Raw genomic sequence first — 16,601 nt, 5'->3', positions numbered from 1 at the left:
TGTGCGCTTGCTGTTCTGTACCAATCACCACACATTCGTGGTCTATTACAGTTGGTGAAACACATACAGAAGTAAGAAAATGAATAACTTAAGGCAGTGATGCCAGAAAGCAACACATGGAAAACATAAGTGATTCTAATTTAAAGCAGCATTAGATGTTTAGCTCATGAAACAAAACAAGTCTCAAGTAATAAATTCCATGGAAGGGGGAAGAGCAAGTTTTTTGTTTTGTTTTTGAAGATCCCAAAATACTTTAATCTATATATATTCACTTCACTATTAAAAACACAACAGCTGTTTAACAGCATAACACTACATATCTTGACGAGGGAAGTAAGTATCTATACTGACTATAGCTTACAAGTATACTACATCCAGTGTCAACTGCAAAGGGAATTTCAGCAGACAAAATGTATTATCCAAATGGAAATCTGATGGAGATTAAATCCCTACTGTTCCAAAAAGGGCCACAAGATCTTGACTACAGGTAGCCTGGATCCTAAACTTTCTATCTTTTGGCCAAAAGATAGACATTTCAGCTACAGAGGATCCCTTACCACCACACAAAGTTATTGAGTCAGAGTGAAGAGTGCCAACTTCTGAATCACCAATGCCACTTTTACATCACTTTGTTTTCCCTAAGATCTCTCCAACCTCTGATCAAGCCCATAGCAGCTTAGTTTAAGAAATAACAGCATAAAACTGCTCACATATCAAATAAAACAAGCTTGTTACAGGAAAACAAAGCATTGTATTTCTCCTTTACAACAGCTGCACATTAAAATTCTATACACATTTATAGTTTTTCCTGGACCACAGCTACTGTCTGAAACAAGGCTACAAGTTACATATAGACGTATAGCAGACTCTGGTTTGCAGTTCCACCCCACATACCTCATGTAATATCCTTCAAAGACAAACAACTTGGCACTATCTTGCAAATATCTTTATTTCAATTTACAGATTAGTTCTGAATAATTTTATTATATACAGAAATATAACATATAAAAACCCAACAAATTGGATACAAGCAAATCAATTAAAATCTGTATAAAGCCAATTTAGAAGGTTGTCGGGCTTCTAACTTCACCTCTCTAAAATTATATAAAAATAAAATCTGATAATTACAGTTTTGATTTAAAGTTTAAAATTAATAGGTGTTCTTAAGTGAAACACTTATACATACAAAAAACAGCCTTCCACATCCTTCATTACCATTTTAAGATATGCTGTAGGGAAAGGAAAGCGAAAAGAAGACTAAAATTGGTTTGCTTTTGTTTAGGGATTTTATATTGGATTTCTACGGCTGAGAGTTTAGTGCCAGAATCCCCCATTTCCTTTTTGCAGCGGATACTTTGAAGGGGACAGCAATTTAGTTTGAAGTGCTTATGTAGATATGTGCCTCAATGAAAACTATGTTTATTGCTATGATGATGATGATGATGATGTATGGAAAAAGATTGAGATGCTGTCAGGTTAAAAATTAAGCAGATTCCTTACATATTAAAAACTTAGAATTTTAGTCTAATTTTACTTAATTAGGGACAATGAAAACCCACTAGTCAGCTTCACTTTTTAGCTCCTTTCTAGTTCTTTCACCGAGTCAATATTTGTATTCCTATAATGCTTTCACATGATCTCACAACACTAACGAATTAAAGCCTTACACAACCCTTGTGAGGTAAGGGAGCATTCTTAATTTTACAGAGAAATCAAGGCAAAAAGTGACTTGTCTGAAGCTAGAGGGAGACTGGCAGATCTGGGAAAAGAACTGGATCTCGTGTGCTTTAACCACAAGACCATCCTTCCTCTCACTATCACACTGGTTTGTTTGCAAGCACTGAAGAGAAACTGGTGTTTTAAGAGTTGTTGCCATTGGAATTTTTTTTTTTTTTAATCATGGAAGCAGTTCTACTAGCTTTATGTTTTCTAGGTTTTTACATAACCCAATTTTGGGTTTAAATTTGACCTGAAATCATTTCTTGAATTGCTAGAAGCTGAAATGCCAAAAGTTGAGCAATATTCAACTTCATTCAAATAAAGGAAGATTACTACTAGTTTAAAACAATAAATAGCTTCCGGTTGAAATAGTAAACTTAGAATGCAACTAAAGAATGCATTTTTCTTCAACTGGAGACATCTTAACGGTCAGCTTCCATGTATATGGTGTTATACTATCAGTTAAGTGAAAGTGCTGAGGCAGGGTGGTATTAATACTGATTTTCTGTAAAGAAAGTATGTACTTGGGTGTAGCTTTAGAGCTTGTTGAGTTGGTTCAAAAGGCCAAGAACCTGATGTAGAATTCCACTTTTCACTGTCCTTTGCAGGTCAAATGCCATAAGCTTTTAAAGTGAAAACTAAAGCATAACCAGCAGTTGACTGCCCATAACAGTCTAGGCTCAGACTGTCACCCTCAACATCAGTACATGTACTACATGTTGCATATACTTATCAGGGTAACAGAGCTTTTCAGAGTTCTGAAAGAACCTGGACCTACTGCACAACTAGCTTTGATAAGTACCAGGCAAGAATTTTATATTTAGAAAACACAAGAGCAGCAGCACTGGTAGTTTTTTCAGCTCTCCTGAGATCCATCTTCAGATCAAAATATTTAAATACATAATCAAAAGTGTTATGTAACAAAGAAAAAACCTGATAAGCAAAACTGAATTCTTGAGAAGGAGACAGAGCCCTGTTAACTGATACAATTAGCAGGCAAAACAACAAATTTGTTTTACAGAAGTTGGGAAAAAGACAGACAACTGAACTGCTGCAACTACCTATTCAAACTTTAAATCAGAACTGCAATCATTGGGTTGTGAACCCTATAAATATTTCAGACTCTTGTTTTTTCAAAAGTGCAAAATTCCAATTTAATTGCCACCCTTCTCCTACATATGGCAGACAGAGAGACAAAGACATTGCAGAGAGGGAGGCAGGGTAGCCCCTCTCCATCCTGGGCTTCTCATGGACCTGGGGAGATAGGGATAGGGGTAGGTGGAATGGGCATCCTCAGACATCCTTCCCTCCTCGGCAGTCCAGCTTCCACCCTCCCCCCACTGGTGGCCACGGCCCACCAAAAGCCGCCCAAGTCTTTGAACCACCGCCTCCTCTGGGCCACGAAGCTCACAGAGAGCGCTAGGTGCCTAGCTCCTGGGTGAGGGAAACGGTTCCAATCCCTCTGGGGTGCCCCATCCCCCCCGCTTCCAACCTACAGAGTAGGCAGGCAGAGACGGACAGCACAGGGAGTGGTGCCCGGCCCCGGCCAGGCAGCTCCATGTGACCTCAGGGGACATCGTCCCAGAAGGCCCGCTGAGAAACTGCTGCTGTGGCCTTGCCCTCTCCCAGGGATCTGGAGTTTTACTGTTCCCAGCATGCCTGGGAGGCAGACGTGACTGGGGCCACCGACTCCCCCCCATGCGCCATCCCGGCCACACACCTGCATTGAGTTCCATCCCCCTGGTCCAGGGTCAGTTGCCCAGCCCGGTCCCGTCTCTCCCCATGCACCCCATTAATGATCCTTCATTAAGTTCACCTATGGCAACCTTGTTACGACTTTTACTTGCCCTAGATAGTCAAGTTCGACCATCTTCTCAGCACTGCACCAGGGCCATGACCGATCCTGGCAGGGCCGATCCGAGGACCTCACTAAACCATCCAATCGGTAGTAGCGACGGATGGTATGTATAAAAGGCATTTATGGTCTGATTTTACCTAAACAGTTGAGATACAAACTGCTTTAAGAGCAATACAATTACACCACTCTTATTCTTCAAGTGACCAAGGTATTTTTTGTTTCCATATCAAATCTGGACAAAATTAGGTATATTTTATTGGCTGAACATTAAATTTGGAAGCAGTATTAAAGTTATGCTTAGCTCCCAGTTATAGGAACAGTAGGGTAACAGGGCTACCAAATTTAGGGGACTAGAAATCATCAAGCATTTTATAGTATGTTTCCTGGAGTCTATTAAATATCCTCTGTCTATGCTCTACAGTTAAGCAGTATCCAATAGCATCTTCTGTTTCTTGAATTCGTTTCTGGAACCTGCACCCATCCCGTGCAAGTTCTTCCCAGGGTCCTTTCCGATCTTCTTCACTGCTTACATAATACTCAGTAACTTCTTCAAGGAATGTTACCTGTAAGAGAGAAGATATTTATTAAAGCAGGAGTGCTCCATCTTTTTCTGAGGCCCTCCCCCCAACATGCTATAAAAACTCCATGGCCCATGTGTGCCACAACTGTTTTTCTGCATATAAAAAACAGGACCAGCATTAGGGGGTAGCAAGCAGGGCAACTGCCCAGGACTCCATGCCACACAGGGCCCCCTGAACCCAAGTTGCTCAGGTTTGGGCTTCAGCTCCTTGCGGTGGGGCTTCGGCTTTCTACCCTTGGCCCCAACAAGTCTAATTCTGGCCCTACTTGGCGGAGCCCTCTGAAACCTGCTCGTGGCCCCCCAGGGGGCTCCGGACCCCTGGTTGAGAACCACTGTATTAAAGCACTGGACAATCATTTACACAAAACGATCTCATTCTCAATTAGTATTTGCAGTTACTGTTACCATATTTTGCCATGAGGACTCTTAAATTAAGAACTGTTTCAAAAAACCTAATGAAAACATAATTCAATGTTGACTGACTTGTGCAGCGTGGTCTTTGCACTAACATTTGACTATGACAACACAAGGTTGTAACATGCCTGTTTTTAAATGGGTGTATTTTAGTTTATCTTTACAAAGGTAAAAACAGGAGAACTTCGTTCCTGCAGCTTACTTAAGTTGTGTACTGTTCTGAATAGACTCGATGGGTACTAACGTGTAAACAAGAAGCCCCATGTCAATATGGAGAAGAGGATGTCGTACAGTTTTTAAATTTAAGGAAGTGGCACTCTTATAGCTACATGGCTAGGACAACACAGATCAGTTATTTAGGACTTGCAGTGAATTCAGCAGGTGTATTTAAATACCATGTACAGAGTTTTGAAATTACAGTAATGGTATTTTCAAATGTCACAACCCTAAGCTTCATGATGCAGCAAAGAAGTATATCTTTAAAGCTATGACCAAACCTTTGGCAGGCATGCTACTAAAACAGAGACAATATCTCCTTCCATAATGGTTATACAACATTTTCATTGTATTTAAAATTCAAACAAAATATTTGGAATCACAATATTAGTTCATCACCTAGCCCAATGCTATTTTAAAGATTTAACTATTATCCTTCTGATCTTAGCTATTAATAGGCTAAAATTAATGCCATACTGTACTTTAAACTCAACATACAGTATCTAATTATGTACCTCCTCGTTTTGCTACATTCAGTCTTTCGGATGCAATTTAAAACTGAAGCCCTGACTACTTGTCATTAAAGATCCCATAGCAATGTTCAGAACAAGTGTATTAATTCCAGTTTCTTGGAAACACTCCACTTTGGACAATTAGCCCTGGTCTACACTACAAACTTATGTCAGTATAACTACATCACTCGGGCATTGCAAATCCACATCCCCAAGTGAAACAGTTACACCGACCTAACTCCCGATGTAGACAATGCTACATTGATGGAAGGGCTTCTCCCATGGACATAGTTACCGCCTCTCAGGCAGGTGCGGTACCTATACCAATGGGAGAAGCTCTAGGCGCCGCAGCTGTGTCACTGCAGCACTGTAAGTGTAGACGAGCCCTTATAGTCTGCAAAACATGCTCACTGAGAAGCTGTTCTTTGCATCTCTCTCCTCCCCTTCCATCCCCCAAAAATGTTTGACTGACATAGCTACTATGGAAACCTTCAGGACGAAAAGAGCTTCTATAACTTAACAAAAAGGCACAAACTTTGGTGCCAACATCGAGACAAAGGCATTTCCAGTGCAAATGGATTCTGTATTCAAATATAACCACAAGAGTGGGGCAATGTGAGTCTGTTAGAATTTCCTTAACATTTTATAGGAGAAGTTTAACTTAAGCTGTATAAACTTGCTTAATTTTTTTTTTTTTTTTTTAAAAGCTAGCCACTCAGCCAAGAAGCACTTCATTTGCAACCTCAAAAGCATCCAGCCTTTTGCCAATTGCAGGATAAAATAATGTAAATACAGAAATTGCCTAGAATAATTTTTGTACCTCTTAAAATTACATACTTTATACCAGGAACAGCCATCAGTGGCAGCCACCAGCATAGCTACACTAGGGAGTTATTCCAATTCAAACAGGCAAAGAGGCTATATGCACTAGTGAAGCTTATCCCTGCTTGAAACAGGAGTAAAGCACACTGGTGCAGGCTGCAGCTTAGCCTTACACTGGTGGTGCCAAAAGTGGAAATCCCCAGTGTGCACAAGGCCTTAGTTTTACACTTGCTCAAGACTACTCTATCCAGAACTTCCAGAAGGTTTCAGTTACCACTGCCGCCCTCACCCCACACCTGTGTACACTTTGAGCACTGGCAGAGAGTAAGATAAAGCTTCTATGTAGTGACCTACTGAGCTATTTATCAAAGGGATCATACAAGGACTGATCCAAAAGTGTCATCAGTCTTAAAACTAGTCCAGAAACTCAGTTTTAGCTTTAATTCCCCATTGGAAGTCAAATCCTTAGTTAATTCAACATAGTGTGTTAATAACAGATACCCTGTTCCCCTATAAAGGGTCTTCAAGTTTTTAAAACTTTAACATACAACACTGTGCTCGTTTTCCTGTTGAATTATTCAAGGTGATTTGCGCAATATAGTCTTTACTAAGAAACCCTCTGTCACTTTTAAGCAATCTTTGGGTAACAGATCAGCCACATCTAATTAAATATCTGCTTTCAAATAAACCGATAGTTACATCAGCCTGTCCCTTTGTGGCCTACTAATTTCATCCCCTTTACATCAGTCTATGACACCCCCTTGGGTACAATTACCAACTTTTGTAATATCAAGCTAGATATTGCATACGGATCATTGTTCATTCACTGTGTTACTAGGAAGGATTACACAAAGGGTTTGAAAATTGTTTGAAAATTACTGTATCTAAATTACTAGTGCAAACAAGTGAAATAGGTAAGGTGGTCCTAAAAATGCATTTTCATGCACTCCAATAAAATGCTTTTAAAAGCCTTCATCTGACATGCAGCAAGATCTTGAAGATAAAAGAATAAGTATATGAAGCTTTATATAAGTGCACCAACTGGCTCTTTAGAATGCCTAGACAAAGCCATAAAAATAAAGTATAATCCAAGAACAGAAAGTAAATAACTTGGAGTTAGTTTGCACATAATTACACTGACATCAAACTAAAAGTTGCTACTATATGAAAACATTCCAGCTGCAATTTCCACTAGCCACTGTGTGTGTGTATATGTGCTATGTAGTATACATGCATACTTTTTAAAACTAAACCCTTCAGGTGAGGGATTCTGATCTTTGTCTAACACATTGCCCATTATAGAGTGTTATGTATACTTTCAACATTACATGAAGTGCACTTCGCACCAAATGGTTGCTTCTAAAACGAGTCACTTTCTAGAATCTTTTTTCAGTCTCATGTATTCACTGTTTCCACAAAACAGAATGAAAAGCTATTCAGTGTTAAATTTGCATTTGAAGTTTAATGTTAATTTGTTGCTGCAACTCAGCTAATTTTTTATAAATGCAGTTATACCTAATTTGAAGAGTTTCAAATGATGAAGCAGGACTTTACAGTGAAATACTAAGAGAGCTGGACTATTGACATATACACATGTACCCCAAGTGACTGTAGGGAAGTCCATCTATACAGCAATTCACCAGTGCCTGCCCCAGGTCAGCTGACTCAGGCTCATGCTCTGCGACTGTCAAATTGCTATGTAAGTGTTCAGGCTCAGACAAGAGCCAGAGCTTTGGGACCCGAGATGACCCCCGCCAAGCCAGAGTCAGCCACAGCCCTGCCTTGGGTCTTTTGTTTGAGTGTTGACATACCATTATTAGGGGCTCCTTCAAACTCACCTCTGAGCTATGGTTCAGAAAATGTGAAGGCTGATCTAGATGGCTCTACTCTTCTAAAGGAATAGGACTCAATGTGATCAGAGAGCACAGTTAGGTGCTATAGGCCCTCTGATTCTTCACTTCATCTTCAAAGTATGCTAGAAGGGGACATAGGTCGAGCTACTTTCTTCTAAGCAGCTGAAATGCTAAATTCCCATAATCATGGTAAAGGCTAACAGATTTACATATAGTTTTAGGCTCAAACAGCCATAGTTTATATAGTCCATCCCAGTAGCAGGAAGGGGTGGGGTTCAACAGCATCCAAAGAAAACTATCAACCTTAAGCTCCCATCTCCCAGCAAGTTTGCTGTTGCAAAAATTCTGCTATTGTCAGGGGAAAGAAACCCAAGAATAGAAATATAATTTGAAAATAAAGATTTTGAAGTAGACATGTTAAAAAAACAAACAGATAAATCAGTCAAGCAGTAGCACTTGATGCTAGGTGAGTCAGGAAGTACAAAATGCCACTCCCTGACCTAGCAGGGGTTAAAAGCACAACCATCATAAGATGGTGAGGGAGAGAAGATCGGAGATGTAGTTCTTGCTAGTCAAACCTCAGGGAGGTGCTCAAAAGGGAAATGCTCTCCCTTCTCCTATAAAGAAAAGCTGGCAAATTACTTCAAACCACAAGGTTATCAGATCATGTCTGGAAGAAAAGGTATTTGGAATGGCAGGTGAAAGATTGGGAAATTGGGCTATTCATGAAGCTGCAGGGCACAAGCCTCGAATATCAGACTGTCCCCAAGCCAGGCTCTCAAAGTAATCACAAAACAGCCATATACTATGACCACTACAAAAACAGATTGTACTTGTTCCATCTATTTTGATAAGCTGTTACAGTATCATGGAACTCAATCTTACAAACCCTTACATGGGGTTTGCAAAATTTGACACTATCTTACAATATGCTTGTAAAGGGACTCAATTTATAGTAGCCTAAAAGTAATGCTTAACTTTTTAGACAGCTATTTAAGCTAAATCCTAGTATACAAGATCAACTCCTCAGAGACTTGGTAGCAAAACCTGTGAACCCATACACAGATTTCCATACTTGTCTATTTGTATTTAGACCTATAGTGTTAAAATATTTTAACAAATTCCTTGGATTACTATAGAGAATACTTCAATCTGACTAGTAAGAATTGTTTCTGTTATCATTTAAACTCAATAGAAGTGTTATGATGCATTTTTAAAAGACTCAGTTTTGAAAGTTCCTATAAGAACTAAGTTCTTGACTTCTGTTACCAAGTGTTAAGACACTCTATTAAAAAGAGTTTCCTCCCACTGCACTAGAAGTATGATTAAAATGACTATGTGTTATTACACAAACTAGTTTAATAAAGTTACTTGGCTACTATCTGAAGAGATAATTTCTGGGTAATTTATAAAATGGAAATATGGGCCTGACACAAATACAAACATTTGTATGTCACATTAATTTTTCTGGTAAGGAAAGATGAAAAGAAAACAAGGAATTTTTACTAAATCCTTAATGCTTCCAGATGCTGTCAGAACAAAAACAGTAGAGAGTGTCAGAACCCAGAAAGTGCAAGGAAACCCTGCTTTAAAATGAAAATTCCAGAACTCTGAGGATTTCGGAAACAAAAGTTTGTTAACTCACATCATAACAACACATAGCTGTTTGCCATTTTATCAAAAACTTGATGTACACTCAAATATTAATTGAGCAATTAGCTTCTAAGCTTGTTGGGGGAGGGACCATCTCTTGCTATGGGTAAAAGTCCTACCACCACTGACTTCAAAGGGCCAGAATACCTCCTTATGTTTTCACCTATTGTCCTAAGCAATGGACCCCTGATCCTGAGTGACGTGCCTAGGCACTAATGCAGAACCTAAGTTATGATCACACGCCTCATTTGGAACCGGAAGTACACAATCAGGCAGCAGCAGAGACCAAAAAAGCATATACAGTACAATACTGTGTTAAAGAGAAGACAGTAACAAAATAAAGGGAAAGTTTAAAAAAGATTTAACAAGGTAAGGAAACTCTGTGCTTGTTTCATTTAAATTAAGATGTTTAAAAGCAGCATTTTTCTTCTGCATAGTAAAGTTTCAAAGCTGTATTAAGTCAATGCTCAGTTGTAAACTTTTGAAAGAATAACGTTTTGTTCAGAGGTATGAACATTTCAGAGTTATGAATAACTTCCACTCCAGAGGTGTTCATAACTCTAAGGTTCAACTGTACCACAATACCAGCACATAAGTACATGAACTAACATGAAATATACCTTTTTTCTCTTGGTATTTGTATGTTTCTCTCCAAAAAGAATGCCATGCTGCACAGTATCTGTGACCCCACAGTTATGGTTCTCCAGCAGCTGCACCTGACAGGTGAATAAGAGATTGCACTGAGAGCTGACCAAACACAGCCCCGATGCTCCTTCTAAGTCATGCTTCCCTTTCTTTTTTGCAGTTTGAAATGGTGCCTTGAAATTGAAAGGGTTATAGGGATCATCTGAGTTACAGAATGAGTTCCAAAGTTCCAAATTATCTTCCTCATCTGCACTATTACACTCCCATTCATCATCCTCTTCAGAACTGAGGGCAGGCGAGCCAGGAAGGCTTTCGGCCCATGAAGAATCGTCCTCTACATACGACTCATCAGACAAATCCTTCTCTGAATTAACAGCAGTTCGAATGGCAGCTGTAAAGTTCTGAGGGTTGTAAGGATCCAAACTGCAGAAGGAGTTCCAGAGGTGCTGGCTCTCACTATCCTGGCTAGTAGAGTCTGAATCTGAAAGGGACCCCTCGCTATCAAACCCATCATCATCCCCATCCCAGTCTTCCTCACCCTCTGAACTTTCCTCTCCACTGGAACTGCCCCTGATAATGTAGTCTATCAGTTTGTTAGCGCAGGCAGGCCTGGATGACACTGGCAGGTCTTGCTCTATATCAGAATCCTCATCTTCAGCCTCTTCCGAGAGGGTCTTTTCCTCAGCTGCCTCCTTCTCAGGACTCCATACTGCCTGTTCCAGGGGGCTCTCTTCAGCTTGCCCCACTATGCTGTGCTCAGGCAGTTCCTCACGGCCTCTCAGCTCCCAGGCATCACACTTCTGCTTTAGATCCTCTTGGCCGTTACCCCTGTGCTGCTGTTCCTCCTCCAGGCTGTGGTAGCCGTGGTCCGGGTCAGGCACGGCCAAGCAATTAGTCGCCAGCTGTTGCTGCTGGAGGAACTCCAGGCGCTTGGTGCGCACGTGCTGGATTTCGGGGAGCCCCTCCCGGGATGGGGGTCCCCGCCAGCCGTCCGCGGGGAGCTCGGCGCTCAAGGGCTGGGGCAGGTGGCTCTTGTCGGTGCAGCAGGCTTGGCCGTAGCCGGACCCCAGACTGCCGCCGGGGCCCAGCATGTAGGAGACCAGGTCCACTTGCCGGACACTGAGCGGGGCCAGGCCGGTCCGCACCAGCCCAGCTCCCCACAGCGGCTGGGCAGACTCCAGGCCACTCTTCCGGCGCATCTCCGGGGCGTCGTCCGGCCAGTGCAGCTCCCCGTCGGCCCAACTCAGTGAGGCGGCGGCCTCGGACAGCAGCAGAAGAGGCGCGGCCTGAGAGCCCCCCGCGGGAGGCTCCCCCGCCGCGGGGCACAGGGCGCTGCTCAGCCCCTGGCCGGGCAGCAGCCGCTGGAGGAGACCGGGCAGTGGGGGAAGCAGCTGCGAGAAGAGCCGCAGCCAGGAGAAGGGGGGGCTAAGCTGGGGCTGGGCCGCGACGGCAGGAGCCGGGGGACAGGGGCCGAGCTTCAGCCAGGTGAGTCCTAACCAGGAGCTGGCCGGGCCGAGCCCGGGGCTCGCCTGCTCCCGCTTCCTCGGCTCCATAGCGGGGCTCCTCAGCGCTCCCTGCGGCCCGGCCGCTTCTCCGGCGCCGGAATCCAGCGGCTGCCTGCGGAAGCTCGGGATCTCCTAGCGGCGTTGCGGTCTCCTCTCGGGCAGGGCTCCATAGTGCAGCGGGCCAGCAGTCCCCTCAGGCCAGCGACGGCACCATAGAGCCCAGCCCGGCCGGCCGCCCTGCCTGAAGTAGCGAGAACAAAATGGCGTCGGAGCCGCGAGAGCGCCGGTTAAACCGCCCACCCGGCGCGAGACCCGCACTAGCCTGCGAGGCGCGCGCCCGCGGCCACCTCCCATTGACCTGACAGGGCTCAGGGAAGAGTGGGCGGGGCCGTTCCGTAACATCCTGGCAACTGCGTCACGGCCCCCGGCCTATGATTGGTTCCCTGCTGGACTACAAACCCCCGCCCCCCCGAGCCGCCGCCTGCTCGAGGTACCGCCCGCACCCTACCGGAGAATTGCATCAGCCGCGGAGGAGAAAGGGGGAAGAGCGCATGCGCTGCACAGCCACCGCCCGTCACGCACAAGGCCTTGCGGAACCTATTGCACGGCAGCGCCCCCTCTGGACATCTGCGGAAACTGCACCCCTCTTGCTGTCTTGCCTCCAGCGTCGCCTGGCTGCTTCCTCTGGTTCCCCGGGGGCTGCTCTGCAAACTGCCCGCTACCCTGTATCTCCAGGCTGCAGCTCCCTGGGCCTTCCCCCCCTGGCCCCACAGCGCCCCCTTGCCTTGGGGGCAGCAGGGATGACAAGGCACTGCTGTGGCGCTGACCATTCCTGCTCCCCGCCCAGCTTTGCTTCTCATAGGCAGGGCCCTGTCCCCCTGGGCTGGGGTTCCCTGTGCTCCTGGGAACCCCCCTCAAAAAGCAGGGTCTAGCACTCAACATCCCAACTCCAGCTGTAGGCTCCAGGGGGAGTACTGGGGTTCCTTCCCTACCCTCACACTACCTAACTCCACACTGGCAGCTACCCCATTGGCTTACGCCTGCAGGGGCTTCTCCACCAATGACCCTGAATTTAATACTTCATGAAGAGCCATCCATTTCTCTAGACCTTCTTCTTGCAGCCACCCTGCTCGATGTCTGCAGCCCCAGCTGCAATAGGGATCAGCTAGTATGTTACAGCAGCTCTGCCTTAGAGGTTATGGGCACAGCTTTGGCAGTGGAGCAAAACACTGATGGTAGGAGTGGGTGGGTACCTTTCCTACATCTTGCTGCAGCATCCTTGCTGTCATGGAGAGGCAGCCACACAGTCTGGGAAACACTGTCCTAGAGGCTGCACTGCAGAACAGACTGGTAAACAGAATCTGGAGGAAAAGAAGCAGCCCAGCTCCACTGTCTGATTGCAATGGAGCCAAAACTACATTGTGTCCTGCAATACATTCTGCACTCTCAGTTTAGAGATTCCAAATGATGAGATGTTCATCTCCTTCTTCTTTCTTGGGGAGTTTGTTCCATAGCCAATGAGGCCATTATTCCTAATATCCATTTTAAATTTTCCTTTTAATTTTAATCCCACTTCTAATTACACCCCTTGTTCTGTGCAGCTCCTCTTAGTCTTATGAGAACCTCCCACCTGAACCCATGTTCTGCAGTTTGGCCAGGCTGTATTAATTTAGTCCTTTTAATCTTTTATCTTAAGTCTATTGACTCCTTTATTTTTAGACTTGGCTAAGAGGCAAAGAGCAATTATGAAATGAAATAGAAAGTGTGGGGGGATAAAGCTTGTGGCAGGTACTGTTATCAGCTGGCATAAGGTGAGGCTGCTCTGCAAACAGTGATAAGAAGCTGGTAACCACATTATCAAAGGGCACATTCACCAAGGTCACAAGTTGCCAAAGGTCCATCCCACTGAGCACTCTGTTTTAGCAAAAGAGTTAGTAACAGAATTTTTACCCAAGCTTTTTAGAGTTAATTTGCTTGTGCTACCAACTCCACTTTTGCTAACTGTTTAGAAGCACAAACTTTAATAAACACTACTTTCCTTTAACATAACATAAAAAAGAATAAAAATTAAACCAAAATGAATTTTAAATACAAATCTATGCAAATACCTGGAGGCTATTAAACTTTCATGAGACTTGTGTTTGGGAGACAAAGGTGGAAACCTGTTGAAATTGTTTGGTTAGCTTTGCGCATAAACTGTTAGTTATAAAAATGTTTGTTTAAAAATATATTTAAAAGTGCAAACAAGAAACCCAAACAAGAAATTGACATTTTGTTAATATTACCTTTACCTTAATGTGGAGGTTTCCCCTTGCATTTTTTATTTAAATTAAAAAAAAACACCACAGCCTTGTGATTCATAAAAGAGATTATTTTTGGGTGCAATTGCATTATTTGTTAAGGCAGAAATTTATGTCCATATATTTATAACTGAGACCTTTTTGAACTTTGCAAAAAAATAATAATTAGTGTTAATAATATTATGTTTATATCCCAACCATAATATTAAAATAGTGTGGCACTACTTCTGTTAAAAAAAATGTATAACATTGACTTTTGTTGCAACAAAATAAAAACAAACAAAAAAAGTAGTTATGTGAAACACACAACGTACATCACAGGAGAACATACATGACATACAGGACAAACTTACAATTAAACAAATGGCACCAGAATTCTATTTATAACTATACAAGATGAGGCATTAAGACTTCAGTTATTAACGCAATGCATTTTAAAAAACAGACAAGTAAACAGAAGGGTTAAATATTTAAATAAGCAAGTTATTACCTTTTTATTTAATCTTTTAATAAAAATTGATAAAAATTCATATTGTTATTTTCCCCCTTTGTTGTATTAATTTAGTAACGTCCGGCATTTTCCATTACTTTTCATTACTTTATTTAAAAACTCTGCTATATGGAAATAAGGAAAGCCCATGTTTCAAATATTAGACGGTGGTTAGGATTAGAAGCAGTGTCTGCATTTCCGTTGCTAGGCAACCATATATTTAAGAAAGTTGGGAGTATTTCCAGCTGTTGCATTCCTGAAGGGTAAAAATAATTAATTTACTGGATTTATTTAAAGTTTTGACTTTGTTTTCTCTTTGCTTGTTTGCTGTTTTTTGTTTAGTTTTCAGTTGCTTTATCTTTTTGGAGGTTCTGTGGAAACTATAACTTTTAAAACAAAGAGGGAGAGCAGAAGTGAGGAGAGGCAGGGGAAAAGCGAGGGAAGAGCAGCCTAGGAAGGAGGGATACCTGAGCCAAGAGCAGTGGTTCTCAAACTTTTGTACTGGTGACCCCTTTCACATAGCAAGCCTCTGAGTGTGACCCTCCCCTTTATAAATTAAAAACACTTTAAAATATATTTAACACCATTATCAATGTTGGAGGCAAAGCGGAGTTTGGGGTGGAGACTGATAGCTCGCGACCCCCCATATAATAGCCTTGTGACCTGAGGGGTCCTGACCCCCAGTTTGAGAACCCCTGGCCAAGAGAGATTCATTCTATCAAGTTATCTTAAAGTACAGGCAGCAGCAGCAGCAGCGAGTTTAGCAAACTGAGAAAGGATATAAAGGAAAACTTAGCCAGTATGTACTAATATTTGAGAAATAAAGTTATATTATTAGCTTTGAGCAAAGAGTAGGGCTCTGTGGGTTAAAGCAGTTGGCAACTCGCACCCCGTGTTTTTATCCGGGCTCTAAGAGAAGAGTAGGGGTCATTACTTACTCTTGTAAGACCTGAATTTGTTCCCCAAGTGTCTGTTTCTTTTGTCTGCATTAGGGTTACCATACGTCCTCTTTTTCCCAGACATGTCCGGCTTTTCGGCAGTCAAACCCCCGTCCGGGGGGAATTGCCAAAAAGCGGAACATGTCCGGGAAAATGGCGGCTCTGTTTAAGAGCCCGGCTGCCTGAACGCTACCGGCTTCGGGCAGCCCCGTGCCTGGAGACCCTGCACCGCCGGAGCCCGGGAGGGGAAGTACCCAGCTGGGGGCGCAGGGTCTGGAGGCACGGGGCTGCCCAAAGCCGGTAGCGCTTGGGCAGCCCAGCTCTTAAACAGAGCGGGGGCAGCTGGAGCCTCCTGCCCCTGGGGCTCTGTGTAACTGACCCAGTGTCAGTTACACAGAGCCAAAGAGGAGAAAAGCCTCCAGCCCCCGGGGCTGTGTGTAACTGACACAGGGTCAGTTACACAGAGCCCCAGCCGCTGGAGGCTCTGTTTAAGAACCGGGCTGCCCGAGAGCTACCGGCTTCGGGCAGCCCCCTTGCCTCCGGACCCTGCGCCCCCAGCCGGGCACTTCCCCTCCCGGGCTCCGGCGGCGCAGGGTCCGGAGGCACGGGGGCTGCCCAAAGCCGGTAGCGCTGGGGCAGCCCGGCTCTTAAACAGAGCCTAAGAGGAGCAGAGCCTCCAGCTGCGGGGGCTCTGCTCCTCTTCGGCTCTGTGTAACTTATACAGTGTAAGTTACGCAGAGCCGCCGGAGCCCCGGAGGGGAAGTGCCCGGCCGGGGGCACAGGGTCCGGAGGCATGGGGGCTGCCCAAAGCCCGAGCGCTACCGGCTTCACGGTTTGCTGGGCAGCCTCCAGACCCTGCGCCCCCGGCTGGGCGCTTCCCCTCCCGGGCACCAGCTGCGCTGGGGAAGCGCCGGCTGGGGGCGCAGGGTCTGGGGGCTGCCCGGGAAACCGTGATGCTGGTAGCACTGGGGCAGCCCTTTCCCCCTGGCTGGGAGTGGGAGGGAGGAGGGGGTGGAGTTAGGGTGGGGGAAGGGGCGGAGTTGGGGCGGGGCTAGGGGTGGGGAAAGGGGCGGGGCCATGGCCCGTGGAGGGTCCT

General features: G+C 44.3%; 1 protein-coding gene across 1 annotated transcript; it reads right to left on the bottom strand.

Moving 5' to 3' along the window:
• Positions 1 to 928: 928 nt before the first annotated feature.
• On the bottom strand, positions 929 to 12,261 carry PPP1R15B (protein phosphatase 1 regulatory subunit 15B). The gene is made up of 2 exons (XM_054025985.1): positions 10,248 to 12,261; positions 929 to 4,140 (listed from the first exon to the last, which is right to left on the bottom strand). Exons 1-2 carry the CDS (start codon positions 11,823 to 11,825, stop codon positions 3,928 to 3,930), a joined length of 1,791 nt encoding a protein of 596 aa, XP_053881960.1. The 5' UTR covers positions 11,826 to 12,261; the 3' UTR covers positions 929 to 3,927.
• Between the last annotated feature and the right edge of the window lie 4,340 nt (positions 12,262 to 16,601).

Source organism: Malaclemys terrapin, chromosome 4 (assembly GCF_027887155.1).
Source record: "Malaclemys terrapin pileata isolate rMalTer1 chromosome 4, rMalTer1.hap1, whole genome shotgun sequence".
Lineage (NCBI taxonomy): Eukaryota > Metazoa > Chordata > Testudines > Emydidae > Malaclemys > Malaclemys terrapin.
Note: the sequence above shows the minus strand (reverse complement) of the source record. Positions and strands in the feature narration are given on the sequence as shown.